Source organism: Spinacia oleracea, chromosome 2 (genome assembly GCF_020520425.1).
Source record: "Spinacia oleracea cultivar Varoflay chromosome 2, BTI_SOV_V1, whole genome shotgun sequence".
Taxonomy (NCBI): domain Eukaryota; kingdom Viridiplantae; phylum Streptophyta; class Magnoliopsida; order Caryophyllales; family Amaranthaceae; genus Spinacia; species Spinacia oleracea.
Window position 1 is genome coordinate 110949707 of NC_079488.1, and position 17739 is coordinate 110967445.

The following is a 17739-nucleotide window of genomic DNA, read 5'->3' on the forward strand; positions in this document are numbered from 1 at the left end:
TCGGTATGAAACTTGTGCATCAAATTTTTGAAATGCACAAGGACCACTTATGAAATCCAGTCAAGATAGAACTTGTATCAAGTTCGCGTATTTTACGCTACGTGTCATGTCATGCCCCAACTTGAGCTCACATGCCCTTTGTAATGTGTTGTAGTGTAGTGTTTCGTGCTCTTTTGAAAAAATCGTGTCACATTCCCAACCTATGGCTCAGCATGCACAATAAACTTGTGAGTACCAATGTACCACCTTATCATATTATTATACTACTTAATACTAGTATTTATGCACGTGATGCGTATGTGACATTTTATACGAATATTGTAAGAGTATAATATAAAAAAAAAATATTACTTAAAATAATTTAATAGGCTCCTCTGTATTAAGAGTATAATGTGAATTTCAAAAGGGTACCAAAATACTGTAAAATAGAGATGTGTTGTATGTGCCATTCTTCTTCAGTGCCAGGCCGTGTTGTGCCTCAAGAAAGGACGACAATGAGTTGGATTAGGCCAAATCTTACGAATTTCATATCCGCACCCACCCTTTTTCGGACTCATGTTATTTCAACTTGGACACGAATTACATTTATTGGATTCATTTGCGATTATTTTGCCTCTTATCACGTCCGATTGAGTCGAATTCAAGTTATTTTATCACTTAAAATCACAAAAGTAAGAATTTTAACCCATTACTCCGCATATTATAATACAATTTTAATATATTTGTTGACAAGGTGGCAGTCGTAATTGATTTCGGGTCGGATTTGTCATATTTTTTACACAAACTCCACCTCCAACAAAATTCGGATTGGAATTTTTTCGTCGGATCTAGTCGGATTCGGACCTAATTTGGACTGAATTGACATCCTTACCCTTAACATTGAGTCATTGACTTTATGTTCAGTTTGTCAACGGGGGAGAAAAGAAATCCCAGAAGTTCCCTATATATCGTATTATCGTTGAAAACCACCATTGATCGCTAAAGCTGAGCAGCAAGTGAGCAACAATGTCAATGAGTACAAAAGTCATAATATCAGTGACATTATTTGCCACAGTATTCGACATTTACTATCATCGCATTACCATTCCCTCTTGCACAATCGCTTTCCCTAACCCTATTCATGCACTTCCAGTTCCTGCTGATTCAGATCATAATTCACAAGATTTCACAGCCATTCTCGTCTCCGATTTGCTGTTAAGCGGGTCCGATTCCTCCTACTTTGATGTTTTCTTCAGAGACTACTTTTTGTCCCAGTTTTTCGAGGTATTTTTCACTCTTATTCTTTGAATTTTGCCCTTAATTTTTCTATTATTTGTTTAGTTTGTTAATTGTGTTTTGAATTTGCAATCTGTTACTGTATTTAGAATAGGATGACTAATCAGTAGTTATGTGTGATAATTTAAACCTTTTATGCTGAAATTTGAATTGGGCGTATTCCTATTTTTTTCTGAAGGTGATATAAGACTAATAAGAGCAACGTAATTAGTTAATTAACGTATTATAAGTGATTGTGTTGCTGGTGTTGGATACTCGACACTCTAGGTGGTGTAGTCACTAGGAAACTTCAATTTAGCTTTGACACATTTGCGGACATTATCGATATGAGATACTTATAATTTTGGGCATACAAGGTTCTTTGTCTTCTTTCTATTATCAATGTTAGAACAATTGGTGATGATTGAAGTAATTAGGGAAGAATAAATTGGAACAATGAAGAAGGTTGAATGCAAGAAGACACAAGGTTTGGGAGGTGGAAAAATCCCTTGAGCAATATGGTTGAAGACTATAAAATTACCCTATACTAGGAGACTATATTGTATTGATTTAGAAATAGAGTTTACAAGAGTATCGATCAAATCTTCACTCTAATTCTCACTCACAAGCACAAGGGTGAACAATGAATAACGTTTGTATAAACCCTAGTTTTCTCTCTCTAATTTATGGTAGTTTACCATAAGTGTCCAAGAGGTACATAACTCGTGCTTAGTTCATGCTTTAATTTGCTTAAATTTATGGTTGCACCACTCAAACCCATGCTGCCGCACCACCCCTGCTCTTGGTCAGCTTGACCAGACGTTGGAAAGTTATTGATACAAGATTTCACCTCAAAGGCTCAAACTAATGAGTAGATAGGAGATATGGCCATTTGAAGTCGACCCTTTTGCTTTGAACCTCTTCTCGATTAATCGAGTCATCAGTTCCAATAATAATCATCGAACTGTTGCTTGATCTTTAGAAGTTCCCCAAATTCTAGTTTATGAGTTGTCTGACCTTTGTCAATTTAGTCTATCTTTATGCAAAGGAGTGATGTTAATAGACTAGGGTCATAGAAAAAATTTCTTTTTGTGAAAAAGGATCACTTGCATTGGTAAGTTGAAAAATACAAAAGCTAAACAACTATCCTCCCTAGATCGTACATAAAAAATGATCATAGCTCGATTCTGATGGAGTCGGTGACTTATGTTACCTTTCCTGGCTTTTTATGTGATAACATTTTCTTCAGAGCTGTGAAGGATGAAGGATCTTCATATTTTTAAGTTAAGTATAGTAATCTCTATAAAAATGGGTTAAATGGAGGATCTCAGGAAAGCTTTTTCTTCTAGAATCTAGACATTACGTATCTTTTTGAGTTGCTTGTATATGTTTTGTGTAATCCCTTTCTGTTGGTTTCAACTCTAACTAGTTCATCTTTAACATCAGCTAATATGATTGAAGCAGAAATCTTTTGAAAATTTGAAGCCTGATATGCTTTTAGTGCTTGGAGATGTTTCCGCAAAAGGATTTGAGTTGACAACTAAAAAATGGTCTTCTGTGGTAGAGCAATTTCAAAGGATGATAGGTCCATATCTTCACCTTCCTTTTCATGTTACTCTGGGTGACAGGGATATCGGTGAATGTAGTAAGTTGAAGACCAGCGTGGTTCACCGGGTTGCTAGCAGTTTCCCAGAGCTGAATCACGGAGGTTGTGGTAGCTTTGAGATGAGCAATGTTAGTTTCATCTCACTCAATGCCATGGCATTGCTTTGTGGCAACAATGAACTTCTATCAGGCGTTGAGACAGTAATTGAAAACGAAAGTGCGTACCTACGAACAATATATGAAGATGTAATAGACCAAACAGTCAAATTGAACGCAGCCAGTGAAACTTCCTATGAATCTTATCAGCACAGATGGAGAGACAATCCTGCATCATCACAATCAGGCCCTGTCCTTTTGCTTCATATTCCGTTGCAACAGATGTCAAATAGCTACTGCAGTCAAGAGAGCAGCTTCAGTACCATTTGGGACTCTCTTCCAGACAATCTGAAGTTACTATGGAGGTGTGTTTCTGTGAGAAATGCATAAATTTGCAGTCATCATTGCTTTTGATCTTCAGTTAGGAAACATCTAAAGGCCTAAAACTTCAAAGCCTCTAAATGACTAATTGTGAAGTCAGCTAATGGATCCTTTCTATCATCGTGCTTCATTCTTGCAGATGTTCTATAAGAATTGGAGGGACCCCTGTCCTTTTCATTTCAAAGAACAATATTCTTGGTGTTTGCAATCAGCTGATTCATTAGTCATGGTCATGTGTCACTTTGTCTATGTTTGGAGTCTCAAATCAGAAATCATCATTTTTCTTTTATGTCCCCTGTGTTGTGAATCCAAGCCTTCACATGCGATTGGATATTGAAACACTGCTTGTAAATAACTTGCTGAAAGTTACAATATTTAAAACGTACTGTTAACTTGTATTAAGATTGTTCAATGCTGCTGCCTCCAAGTTTGCAATGTTATGTCTCTTTTGCTTGATGCTTTTTTCGTGACGGTATATAGGCTTCTGTTAAACTAGAAAAGTTAAAGCAGAACACAAAACCATAACTCCATAACTCCATACTCATACGGGTTATGATCAAACTTTTGCTGCTTCCCTTGTTGCTACCATCCACCTATCGTTATTTTGTTTCGCTCTTGATATTAATTCTGTAAACAATTTGTATTTCTTTGTTTTTGAGTAAATGTGGCATTAAACTGATTTCAGGAGGGATGCTGATTCAAGACCATACAATTTGCTGCACACCGTTCCACCAAATGCATCTGAATACATCTTTCAGGCACTTAAACCCAGGTACTGCCACGGTTTTGTACTAAGAGTATCTTGTTGCTTCCTACCTTTTTTCTTTTTTTTTATCATCAGATTGCTTCAATCTTTTAGTAGTCTATCATCGTCTAGATGTTTTTTGTAGAACTACTCATTACTGCTAGGTGTTGGTGTGTTGGATACAGAAAAAAACTGATGAGAACCATATTTTTTCCCTTCCCCGTCATTTTTTCTCTTGTTGGATGATATAGATATGGATTTGTATGTCTTTGAGTTTCTTAAGAATTCACAAAACCTATGATACATTGACTTACCTCTAAGTACCTGATACTGGTACGTCTTCATGATTTAAAAGTTGCCCATATGCATTTTTTTCCTAAATCGAACTGTCAAATGTTCAAAAGAGTCCACGTACCATAATTTTAAACTGCTTTCCAGTGACTGACAAAGGTTTTTCTTTTTTCTATGTTGTCACTTGGCAGGATGATTTTCAGTGCTCACAGCCATAAATTTTGTGATGTAATACACCCAGATGGGACGCGTGAGGTAACAGTTCCAGCATTGTCCTGGACAGCTAAGGATGATCCAGGTTTTATTGCTGCTACTTTCAGTAGGAATGGATCAATAACAGTCAGGCGTTGTTCCCTCCCTAGAGAATCTCATGTTGTGGTTTCTTGTATCGCCATTTTTGTTCTATCAGCATTACCTGCTATTATAACAAGTTTACTGCAAAGACTAAATATCATATATGATGGATGATTTTTCCACATTTTGGTTTATTTCCCGAAACAAAATCTTCTTTCTTCTTATCTTCCCTTATGTGATATATTCTTCTTGAAATGTTATTCTAAGGTAGAGTGTTTTACAGAAGATACTTGACAAGTTGACATCGGCACTAGTGTTTAGGAAACACTTGAAGCTAATTAAGGGTATTGTTGCTAGCACTTCACTTCAATAACATAACCTATCCAGTAACTGTAAGCTCAGAGCTAAATATTGGTGCTCCTTACTATCAGATGGTGATGGTAACTAAGTATTCTTCCTCTCCCATAACCAGATAACTGCCTTCTTCAATTACCGCCAATCCATCCTCATTAGCTGTCTGTAAGTGCTCACAGGGACTGACATGAAATTCGACTTCTGTTGACTCTCCTACATTTAGATGTTTGTTTTAAAACCCTATCAGCTGTTTCAAAGGACCTGTGCATTTGAACTCTCTGGGTCTTGCTTATAGCATTACATGATGCTGAACTGGCATCTACACCTGATTACTCTGAAGAGTCAACTCACAGTCTTGATCTGCTAGAACATATCTGTCCTGAGATCTGAAGATCAATTTTCTGTGAACTCGTGGATTGCCTGGGTTATGTTTGGCGAATGTGATCTTGGCATAGGCAGTCCCTCTAGCTTCCCCTAGATAACCCATAAGATTCTTCCAATTTTTCTATCCTGTTTGACAAAAGTTATGTCCACTGGATCACTACTGAGAAGCATGAGGGCAACTCGGGTTTTTACCACCTTAGTAACCGCTGTTACCAAACACTGTTCCTTTTTGGTAGAAGCAAGTCTGACCTTTTCTTGTCTCATTATCTAAGTTACGAACTCCTACTTCTTTAGCTGTTTTCACTGCTTCATCAATTGAGACTGAAGAGCATGCACCAGTTTAGCAACTAGAGTTATACTTTATGATGCTAAACAAGTAGCCTGCATTTGGCTTTTGACAGAAGGAGAAGCCTGTTGGAATTTTTCAGAAGAACAAACTGCAGATTCTGGTGTCAGATTCTGGTGCTCGTCGCTGCAGATGCGTTTTCAGATGATAAGTTCTGGAAGGATTTCTGTTTGGTTTGCCATCAAATTGGCCAAGTGTCATTCTAACTGAGAACAGATTGTGGAGTGCCCTATCAACCTCCTCTTTTTGGAGTTTGTTCTGTTAAATGGCTACTTTTGTATGCTGCTTCAGGTAAGAACCACAGTTCATATCTATGTCTATGGTTCAACTAGTGTCAAACTGTCAATATCCATGACTAGGATTTAATCTCATGGAAAATATTACCGAGTATCTTAAAGATCAGGGGAACAAATTAACTGTATTAGAAAGATGGGTTTAAACTAAGACTAGTAATGTAATGTAATGCCCTTTGCTTGCCCTCAAATGGTGCAGTTATTAAAAAAACGAGGAAGTATATGACTTCCTGAAGTAGATGTTATAAACTTATAAGCGATTCTGATTCACATAAGCCATTGCAGGAGGTTATGACTTATAGATGCTTTTATGTGTAATCATAAAAAAATGTTTACAGCATAATTTCATCGTTGCATAATTTTTGTTCCAAATTACAGAGATTAGATGAACACTTTGCTTTCTCAGTGGCTGCCTGATTTCCTTTTGTAGTATTACAACTACAAGAATAATCATATTTGATATTTCCTCTGATGTTGGCAGGTTACCCCTATTATTTAGGGTTGATGTTCATGGTGTCAGTCGGTCAAGCAACATGAACGGAAATCGGGAACTCTTGATCGCCCACAACTAAAAGGTGAGTGCCTTCCTCTACCACCATAAGCCCGTTTTCATCAGCTCTGCTCAGGTGTTCACAAGGGTTTAATTTAAAAAGGACTTCTGTTTTTTCCCCTGCTTTCAAGTTAACACTCTCGAACCCGACTAACGTCTTTACCGGACTTCCGTCGGTGGCGTTTTCTTGCCTCGTGTACAACAACACCGGGTGCTTTCCTTCCATGTCCCCTTCATTGCTCACTCCAACAGTAGCTGCAAACTTCATCGTCTTACAGGATTCTGACTCCATATCTGAAACTACAGCATACCTTGTAGAATCAACAGTTTTAGCCACCTTGAGATTTCCTACTGAATTCAGATTCAGACTTGTCTGTGGAACTGAAATGAACTTGTACGAGTAGGTTGTGTAACTTAGACCGTGTCCGAATTCAAAGACTTTCCTGCCTTTGTAGAACCTGTAAGTGCGCCCCGGGTATCCCCTGGAAGGTTCTGCTCTCATCCTCATGTCTGTCATTGGCACTTTGACAAATTCTTTTGGATACCATGTCACTGGTAATTTCCCACCTGCAATGATAGCAAGTGATAAGTAATGACACCCCATAACCGAGGATCAAACCCCAGAACACCAGCAAAAACAATTAACCCACTTTGACTCGGGCTATCAGCCTAGGGATTTCAGTGGGGCGGGTTTCATGGGAGACCCGCCCCGCATTGTACCCGCCATGGGTGATTGGACGGGTGCGGATTTTGTGTTGAACCCGCCCCATCCCTGCCCGCCCCGCTTCATACCGTCAAGCTGACACAATATCTTTTAGTATATGAATTTAAAATTTTAAAAAAATCTAAAGTCGAACAATTTTTTTTTGTGTTTAGATGTGTTTGTGTGCGCTAATATGAATTTAGGTGACTTTTCGTTATGGTATATACTTTTTTTCCCATTAATTATATGTTACTTTTAGTTGTCGTGTATTTATTTTAAAGAAAAACTAGGCGGGTATTGGCGTAGGGATGGCTACCCAGGCGGTGGGTGGGGATGAATTTTTGTTTGTACCCGTTGGGACGGGGATGGGGATGAATTTTGTACCCACTATGGGTGATGGGCGGGGATGGGGATGGAGGGAACTACATCCCTATATCAGCCGGAAATTTTCTGCCCTAAGTCTAAAAAAACCAGGTCCAGGTGGTCAGACTTGATCAGCTAGCTCCAATAATGTAGCTTAATCCATAACCAATTCGAGGCAAGTAGCGAATGTGGCTTCACCACCACCTTTTTTTTGTTTTCTTAACAGTAGAAAAGCATATTATAACGGAAACTCTAGTCTTTTATACCCACCTGGGTTGTGATCTCCAAAAATGACTTGTGCGAGTGCAACACCACCTGCTTCACCAGGGTAACCAGCCCAGATGATGCTGCCGATGTGCGCATCTACTTTGGCGAAGGTTATATCAACTGGACCGCCAGAGAGGATCACCAATACCACCGGCTTCTTTGCAGCTCTAGCCACCTGAGTGATGAGATTATATTGTTTACCGGGAAGCACCAAGTTCGTGCGATCAAGGTCTTCTCTTTCTTGTGATTGATCCAATCCCATTATCAGCACAACATAGTCTGCTCCCTTTGCAATTGCCACGGCTTCTTGGATGGAAGCAGCAGAACAACCCACGTTGTTACATCCTTCGTAAAATCTGCACAAACGTGGAAAAAGATGAACTATGTTAATTGAGCATCTTTAAGCCTTGTTCTCTTCACCTGGTCAGGTCTGATTTTTCTAGTTTCTGGTCTTATTTTTCTAGTTTCTAGTCTGGTCTGATCTGATCTGATCTGGTATGATTTTTCTGGTTTGATCTAATAAGCAATAAGAATAAGGTAAAAAAAAAACAAGGCGGACCTTGTGTTTTTGACATAACTCTGTAATTATAAGAGAAGTTTAGGTTTCTATAAAGTACCTTGTGTTTTTGACATAACTCTGTAATGCTTGAAACGGGGTAATAGAAGTGCAAGGCGGACCGTGGTAATTGCCTAGAAGTGCCTCGAATCTGTTGGCATTAGGACCTATAACAGCAAGGGACAAGGGTTTTCCCTTGGGTAATGGGAGCAGCTTGTTATTGTTCTTCAACAAAACAATTCCAGATTGAGCAGCCATCAGAGCTAATGCCCGACTCTCCCGGGTGCACACCTGAGCAGCGCCGATACTCCCAAACAGCAGCTTTTTGGGGTTGCCATCAAACAAACCCAACCTTATTCTCACTGCAAACAAGTTTTCAAGTGCCCTGTTTACCTGTGCTTCTGCCACTTTCTTCTGTTGTACTGCTGATTTTGTGTAGTTCTGCAGGTAGGTTCCGCAATCTAAATCCATTCCTGCACATTTGGAATCAGTACTTAGTTCTTGTTGTACTGTATGTGTGATTCTGGACGATGGTTATCTGTTTTGGACCTATTTTCTGAGTTTTTTTCGCATCTTTCTAGGAGTACTATATAAACTCTTTAGGTTATAACCTAGTTGTATTCTGTAATCTTTACTCCTCAAAATCAATAGAACTTGCCTCTCCTCTGCATGTGGGTTAAATCTCTGTATTTCCTCATTATCATTCTTGCTTCTGTTACGACTCTAATAGACCTAGCAATGAAGAATGGTGGTAATTCACTTATTCGAGTAAAGTAAGTAGTAGTTACCAGCTTTTAGGACATCAGCTACTGCATCTTCAGGTGTTTTAGCATACCCTTGAGCATCATGTATGATTGATACTGCATCACAGTCTGAAGTAATATACCTGATACATTTCTTATTCTTAGTATTTGTTGAGTTGTTAACATATGGAGTACTTCATATTAGATTGTAAGCAACCAATTGATGGAAATTACCCGTCAAAAGCCCATTTTCCTCTAGCTATTTTAGTTAAGAGATTGTAATCAGCACAATTAGGAACTCCATTAACGCGGTTATAGGCACACATTATTCCACTGGCTCTTCCTTGGTGTATGCAGCTCTCAAATGGAGGCTGGTATGTATCTGCTAGATCTTGTGCAGTCACCTGCAGTTGCATTACATATTTATCAGAGATTAAATTCCGTTTGTTTTCTGCCAATAATTTCTCTATTACGGGTAAAGTCTAAATATAATTATTAAATTGTCATGACTTTGAAAGAGTGACCATCAACAAATCCGTTGTCAACGCTCATAGTTTCTTGGTCCAGTACTTGGAAATAGGGAGAAAGGTGAGAGCATCTATAATAGGGAGCTCTTAGCCCCTCTAAGTAACTCCTTCTCACAATACATATGGAGTAAAACATTTCTTTAAGCACGTGTTTCAATACGCTTCTTTAGACATTAGTATCTTTAAGTGCGTATAAATAAAAAGCATTAAAAGTTGATATTTGAAATCCTCGCATTGATACGAATTTAACAAGATTTCATTGACTATTTTTTCTTACATAACGGTGAATTTTTTTTTGTTAAAGTTGATTGATAAATAGTGTCCAAATGAGAAATGATGCATGCATTGCGAAACAGATGTAGTAAAAGTCAACTGTTAGCTACCTCTCATTTAGAGGTTAATTGAGACATCTCTAAATAAGTGTAGCTCTTAACGATAAGAGGGGTTTGATGTGGGAAAATATGGGGTATTTTTTGTTGTTTTTCAATTTTGTATTAAAAATAAAATTAAAAAATTACATAAGAGTAGTGTATAAGAGGTAGTCTATTTTTTGGGATTTTGATAACTAAGGCCTTGTTCTTTTGGACTTAATTGCAATTCAGTTCAGTTCAGTTCAACTACATTTAGTTCAGTTCAGCCAAACAAAGTTCAGAAGAACATGGCCTAACTCTTGTTAAGAGGCGGTAATGAGGTGTATAAGGAGATAAACTAAGATGGGCACATTGAGAGCGAGCCTACTATTGAATCTCTAAGGGATGCTTCCCTATAAAATATTAGGTGCACGGTACACCTTCTTACATTTTCCCAGTGAAAATATGAGAGATGCCACTCATAGACATAAAAATAACCTTAGGTACACAGTGCACCTAGATACACCTATCAGTGTTTCTCGGCTCCAAAACACCCCCACTTGATATTAAAGATGGCTGTGGGCCGGGACGGCCCGAAGCCCGACCCGACCTGACACGAAAAAAGCACGACCCGGCACGAGCACGCAAAAAGCACGGCCCGGCACGGGCACGAAGTCGTGGGCCGTGGGCCGGGCCTGGGCCTTAATTTTTTGGAAAAAGCACGACAAGGCACGGCACGACTCGACCCGGCACGACAAAGCACGTTAAATTAAGTCAAATTAGCCTTAGGCACGACGGGCCGGCCCGGCCCGGCACGCAAGCACATGGGATTGGGCCAGGCATGGGCCTTATTTTTAACTTTTCGGCCCGGCCCGGCCCGGCACAACACGAAACAGTGTGGGTCTGGCGTGGGCCCAGTCCGATTAGGCCCACGGCCCACGGGCCCGATACAAAGCCCGGCCCGGCCCACAGCCATCTTTACTTGATATAAGATTCGATTCCAAAAACCTCTAGGATTTAAGACGCGGAAAACTCTTACAATAGGACAGCTTCCTCACGAGGGCCACGAGTCTCACTTCAAAATCAAAAACTAAAGTTATGAAAGATTAAAAATACCTTCTTCATTAAAGTAAGTACTAGTAATCGGATACCAGAAGAATCTTTGAACTATGTCCCAAATCTCATGCTCCCATTTCCCTATAATCATGGGGGGTGTAGTGGTGTACCAAAAGTCACAACCTTACAAATTATAAAGATCGTGGCCTTGTGGTCTCATTTTTGTTTGTCTTTTAAAACTTTTTATAATTACAACCTCCAATCAAAAATACTTTTGTTAATTGTTATAGGAGTATAAGGGCAAAATTTAGAAGAAAAAGTAAACTTATTTTTTCCAAAACTTATTTTAACTGAACTTATTTTGTATGAATCAAGTCAAATTAGGTTGAATAGACTCTTATTTTATCTGAATTTATTAAAACTTAATTTTAATTGAAAATTGTACTTGAGCACTTATCTTATATGAACTTATTTTTCCTAAAAATAGAAAAATAACGTGAACAGAAGAGAGACTTACATGAGCATCAAAGACGTAGCGAGTGACACCATTCCAGCGCTCCAAATCATAGGCAGTGAAGTGTTTGCAACACGCCGACGCTTGAATGCGACCGAGCGGTCGGCCACCTTGAAAGGAGTCGCCTTGTAAGCCTCTAACAAAGTACATTGCATATTTACCAGTCATCAAAGGGTCTTCTCCTGGGGTCTCTTGGCCTCTACCCCATCTTGGATCTCTGAAAATGTTAATATTTGGTGCCCAAAATGTCATTCCTTTTGCTTGTCCTTCATTGTATACCCCTCTTGCTTCTTTTCCTATTACCTTCATTAATCATTATCAATCCATTATTATTTTTTGGTCATCATTAATTGTTTGGCCTCCTTTTGTTGGCAAATTATGACATTTACATTTCATTAAATTTACATATCTATGACACATTATATGTATCATATCTTGACAACAAATATATTAATACGTACGATTCTGTATGATAAATTGTGACAGTGGCGGAGTAAGAAATTTCATTACAAACAAATGTAATAAGTACTCCCTCCGTATTTATTTAAGAGATACACTTGGCCGGGCACGAGTATTAAGAAAAATAATTTAATGAAATAAAGTAATAAAACAAGTGAGGTTGAGTAGATATTTTAATAAGAAAAACAAGTAGGGACCATGTCATTTTAGGGAGTGGGGAGTGGAGGTGGGGTTTAGATATATTATTTAATTAGATGGTGGAGTTGATAATTACTAAAAATGGCAAGTGTATCTCTTAAATAAATACGGCCGGAAAAGGCAAGTGTATCTCTTAAATAAATACAGAGGGAGTATCACTCTAGAGTCTAGACCATGAATTAGGATGGGATTAGTAGTTTAATACTCTCAATTCTAACTATCAATCTACTAAACTACCTTTTTATTTCATTGATTTGGTACTTGCAAAATCAAACATCAATTCATTATTACTCATCACTTTAAAGTACCATAGAAACATTACAGAATTACTCTACCTGTTTGACAACACGAGCTAAAATGAAATAAGTATTACTTCCTTTAATTGTCATACTAATGCTAGTACTATCAATGTCACTATTAATTTCATCCAGAATGAGCAATTTGTGCAACAACCTTTTGAAATTTGTGCACCAATTGTAAAAATATTTTGGAAAATAAATAAATGGGAATGAGTCATTAAATAGAGGTACAAAGCCCAACTAGAAAACAAATTCCTTGAATCATGGCAGTGGTCTGTGACACAACCCTATCCTAACTTAATTAATTAATGGATAATTAATCCCATCCCATGCTTAATTTCTTGTATATTTTCAAATTAAATATAGATTCAATTCAAGCAAACAACAAATTACTACTCGAATGAAAAGAGACAGAGAGAATACTAGTTGTCGTATATTAAGTCATTTAAAAATAAGATATTCTCTCTATTTCTATATTACTTGAGAATTGAGATACGCCTTAAAACTTAAATCCTTTTATTTCTACACGCGTAAAAATCACACGGAGTAAAAGTTTTGTACGGAGTATTCAAAAACATACTTACTTCGATTTTTTATATTCGCAACGTTTGTGATTTCTACACTACTCGCATATTATACTTTGATCATTATTGATGATTTATATGTAAGATAAAAATATTATCTGTTATATTCGTCTTAATGTGTATTTTCAAAATATTAATTTTTATAATTTTTGCTCAAAGAGAATTAAAAATATTAATGATTAAAGTTGTGCATTAATGACAAACATCGCGAGTAAAAATGAACGAATAAAGTATATTAAAACAAATTTATATACTAATGAAAATTCACGGTCAAAGTTTTCAAACCAGAATTACCTGACCAATGCGGTACCAGAGTTGGGGATCAAAAGAAGCAGCAGTAAGAATAACTTGTGGGAAGCTAGTAGCACGGCGGATGGTGCCATTGAGAAAAATACCACGACCGACATTCGCCACCCCGTGCAACGCCTCCGACCACCACTCGTACGCCGGAATCCCGAGGCGGAGGATAGCAGGGGCACCATTCACTAGCTGAGAGGCTTTCTCGTCTAAAGTCAGTTGAGCAACTAAATTCTTAGCTCGTTTCCTAATAGGCAAATTCGCTCTACAAAATGCGTGTTTTTTCGTGTTAGGATTCGACGAATCACAGGCGAACGGCGGAGCAGTGGCTGCTGCTGCCGCCACGATGGTGGCTAAAATTAGTAGTAGCGCCGTCGTAAAGAAGGCCGCTGAAGGGGCGGGTTTTTGTAAGTGGAGATTCATTTTGGGTAGTGTTTGGTGGTGCCTTTTTGTTTGGGAGGTAGGAAGGAGCGCTAGAGCACTCATATAAAGTAGCGATTGGTTCATTTGGACCACGGAGTGAATAGACAGTAATGCCCTTCTTGCTTTTTTTTTTTTTTAAATAATGGGGAATGAACAATATCATTAATAATTAGTCATAAGGCAGATTTAATAAAATACATAATTGTTATAATAAAAACAATTACTATTCTGCATCCTAAAGACGAGAAATCTCGTACTCCACCGCTTATAGCTTGACGCAAACAGTTATTTTCGATGATTTCGCATCTTTCCAAGCAGAGCTTTTCGCAATCTGCGCAAGAATTGTTCTGATCGACGAGTTGATGCCCTAAACCTGTATGAATCCAAATCTCTTAAAAAGAATTCTCATCCATTATGAGAATCAGGAACTTAGAAAACTCTAGGGAAAACCCGCAATTTGGATTATACACCCGGGTGCACAGTGCTCATTGTGCACCCTGTTGAACATTTATTGAAAATCTAATGAACATTGAGAACGATTTCAATGTACATGTACTAGTGAAATATTTAAACTATATGTTCTATGGATTTGAACTATATGTTCATTGGATATATGTTCTTTATATTTAAACTATATATTTTTTGTAAAACAGGGTGCACAATGAGTATTGTGCACTCAGGTGCATAAACTAGGAATAACCCAAATAAATTAGGAATAACCCAAAAATAAATTGGGAACAAATCAACAGAAAAGAAACCAAAACAAGAGAAAATAAGAAAAACAAGAAGGGTTTCAGAAATTAGACTATTTCTTATCAAAATGACAAAAAAATTAAAACTCTAAAAAATGAGAGAGAAGAGAGAAAAAGGAGAGACACTTCCCTTCTTGCTTTCTTCTAATTACTTGCAAGAAATTTGGTCAGAAATCACGATTGATTGCTAAATATCATGTGGATGGAGATATTACTTCGTAAAATCGGGCTTTTGCTGTTTCTGAAGTGGAGTTTGCATTTGGAACTCTACAGCTACAAAATATTCTCACGTTTTATTACGAGTCCCTTTTGTTTTCAACAGTTTTATTACGATAATAGACGATACAATTTGGTTTCATTCAATTCTTTTTTGAATAAGACAGTATTTGATTTTTCTCTTACGGTTTTATCACGAGAAGATATGGTACAGTTTGGCTCCATTTAATTCTTTTTCGAAAAACGAGTTTTTGGTTATGCGTCCATTCGACCACTGTAGTTTTCTTTATTAATTAAACAGAAATCGAAACCAATTACATCCTCTACCATACTTGGACATTCCCCTATCTAGCCTGGTGTAGATAACTCAAGTGGGTTAAGATAGGTTACAACAGTCATAACGTGAGCAGCTTTTCTAAAAACATGAATAAATTTAGTGGAATAAAAAAAAAAAAACCAACAATACTACGAATCTCACGAGCAATCATGGCTACATGCGAGCCATGGACCTCCTTTCCATTTATCAACTTACCCACCTGTTGGTAAAATTTAAGTTTTACTCCCTTGTGGAGTGACAAAGATACATTAAAACATGCGTCTTTTGACTTTTTTGTGTGTAATAGACATTGGAACCTTGCAATGTTACTTAAGCCCACAAGACTCTCTTTGTTCATGCCCAAATCTAGCCCAATGAGATTCACCAGCAACATGTAGCCCAAAGCATATCAATACCGCCCATACCTATAATCCTATGTTAGTAATATTACCAATTTAACCAAACTGAATTTTCAGCTATTGTTTTTTTTTTACGCAAAGACGAAGATGTTATATTATATTAATCGTTAAAGCACAATCTAATCGTTACAAAAGCTACGGGCGAAACACCAAAAACTTGTAGCCCGTAATCACAAAAACTAGTTAAATTACAAACCCTAATTTCTACCCAAAAAACAGTGCCCCCTCTCCTGACTATTTGCCCATACCCTAATTTTCAGCTATTGTTACCCTTTTTTTTGTGACATGTAGGGGAATATTTCATTAAAATATGTCTTTATAATCAATTTAAACACGAACAAGAACAAATCAAAATGCTTCGTATAATAGATGTAACAAATTCTTTTTTCCAAGTAACTAAATGAGCAAAAATTGAAGAACGGCTTCGAAATCATGGCATATGTGTAGCCATGAAATAACTTCAATGTCAAAACATCTCTTCGTTGTAAGGAGGATCTCGGCACAAAGGTTATAGTCATCTTGAAAACTGAATATGCTTCATATCCCGGACTGGTCTTTATCATCAAATTGCATACATGCATCATAGAAACAATTTCCACCACGGAATAAACAAACATCCATTGACTTGATATCAAAACAGAAAACCTTTCGAAAAGAAAGGAGAAGAAACTCTATCTTCGAGGGAGAAACGTTCCTCTGAGAAAATTATTAAGCCCAATAAAACAAAAATTAAAGAAAATAACACAAGAAAATAAAGCAATTGTTGTTGGGGGAATATTTCATTGAGAGATGGAGATAATATCCTATAATGTTTAATTGTTTATATTCTTAAATTTCACTTATCTTAACCGCTAAATTAAACTTATCTCTTTGTAAATATAAAATAAGAGGATGATAAACATATATTATCTAAACTTATAGACTATTAAATCGTTAACTCATGTTGTCTAAAGTCACTAGGGAGTAACTCCCAACTTGTGTTATTTGAACATGTTATCCATGGAATTTTCTTATCTGAACTATACGAAATACTCCCTTGGTATTTTTTAGACGTCATATTTATCATTTTCGATCGGATTTTATTAGGAGTCAAACTTTCATTTTTAGCAACTTTTATACCTACGGTCTTATTATTAAATATATCTAATTTTCCTCTAAGGATCACCACTACAATAAACTCGCTCTCTACTTTGATTAAAATACTTTCTCATCATTTTTTTCTATTTGTTTATTACCCCCTCTCCCCCGACTTATTTTGTTATTTTTTATTAGATTCAATTCTCCTTCATTAATACGCGTGCCGGTTAACACGTGATTCCTAATAAAATACAAAGGAATACTATAGACAAGTGTATTAAAGGAGGGAAGTGCAACTAAAAAGGAAAAGAAAGTGAATGCTATAAATTTGATTATTGATAGTGCCACTTGGTACATGCTGCAAGTGCCACCAAATGACCAACGTGTCTATATAATAAGATTTCCTCGCCAACAACATTTTTTTAATTTATTAGGCCTTCCCTTTAAAATATACGAAGTATTAGTCATATGTAAGCAAGAAAATGAAATGAGATTTTAATAGATAAGTAGTTGAACTTAAAATTATTATAAACAAAAAACACGTAGAACTTTGAGAGAACAAATATACTTCGTATGATATACTACCTCCGTCCCGGAATACTTGACCTGTTTTCCTTATCGGGCCGTCCCTTAATACTTGACCTGTTTCTAAAAATAGAAATATTCTAACAATATTATATTATTTCTCAATCCACCCCTATTAACCCACCTACCAAAAAATAATTAAAAATTCAACCCATACTCTCCCCCAACCACACCTCTTAACCCACCTCCCACTAACTACATTAAAATAATACCCCACTATCAACTACTACCTATTAAATTAAATAAGTCAATTCAAGTTCCTTAAACTCTGTGCCGGTCAAACCGGGTCGAGTATTCCGGGACGGAGGGAGTAGTACCTACGCATATTTCGCTTTATTCAATTTATTTTATCTGAATATATCTTAACTTATTTGAACTAATTTTATGTGAAAAGGTATGAAAAAATATATTTTTCTGAATTTTTTTTATCTAAACTTAACTA

The 17739-nt window shown here is 37.0% G+C and overlaps 2 protein-coding genes across 3 annotated transcripts; one reads left to right on the top strand and one right to left on the bottom strand.

Annotated features, from left to right (window-relative positions):
- Positions 1–909: 909 nt before the first annotated feature.
- LOC110796160 (uncharacterized) lies at positions 910–7074 on the top strand. Of its 2 annotated transcripts, XM_056837837.1 has the most exons (5): positions 910–1263; positions 2719–3320; positions 4022–4108; positions 4564–4627; positions 5806–7074. In XM_056837837.1, the coding sequence occupies exons 1-5, from the start codon at positions 1006–1008 to the stop codon at positions 5896–5898; spliced, it is 1104 nt and encodes a 367-aa protein (XP_056693815.1). In that variant the 5' UTR covers positions 910–1005; the 3' UTR covers positions 5899–7074. The 2 variants fall into 2 exon arrangements, with proteins under 2 accessions (XP_056693815.1, XP_021856886.2); XM_022001194.2 differs by lacking the exon at positions 5806–7074 and having other exon boundaries at positions 911–1263; positions 4564–4860.
- LOC110796159 (probable beta-D-xylosidase 7) lies at positions 6310–13981 on the bottom strand. The gene is made up of 7 exons (XM_022001193.2): positions 13507–13981; positions 11676–11975; positions 9460–9629; positions 9271–9368; positions 8544–8955; positions 7930–8282; positions 6310–7160 (listed from the first exon to the last, which is right to left on the bottom strand). Exons 1-7 carry the CDS (start codon positions 13930–13932, stop codon positions 6568–6570), a joined length of 2352 nt encoding a protein of 783 aa, XP_021856885.2. The 5' UTR covers positions 13933–13981; the 3' UTR covers positions 6310–6567.
- Between the last annotated feature and the right edge of the window lie 3758 nt (positions 13982–17739).

Bases quoted from the DNA above. Each gene is read 5' to 3' on its own strand.
- LOC110796160 (XM_022001194.2), top strand. From the start codon at position 1,006: ATGTCAATGAGTACAAAAGTCATAATATCAGTGACATTATTTGCCACA. The intron at 3,321-4,021 runs GTGTGTTTCTGT...AACTGATTTCAG, and splicing joins AATCTGAAGTTACTATGGAG to GAGGGATGCTGATTCAAGAC. The intron at 4,109-4,563 runs GTACTGCCACGG...GTCACTTGGCAG, and splicing joins TTTCAGGCACTTAAACCCAG to GATGATTTTCAGTGCTCACA.
- LOC110796159 (XM_022001193.2), bottom strand. From the start codon at position 13,932: ATGAATCTCCACTTACAAAAACCCGCCCCTTCAGCGGCCTTCTTTACG. The intron at 11,976-13,506 runs GTAATTCTGGTT...TGATTAATGAAG, and splicing joins TCTGGTACCGCATTGGTCAG to GTAATAGGAAAAGAAGCAAG. The intron at 7,161-7,929 runs GTGGGTATAAAA...CTATCATTGCAG, and splicing joins TTTTGGAGATCACAACCCAG to GTGGGAAATTACCAGTGACA.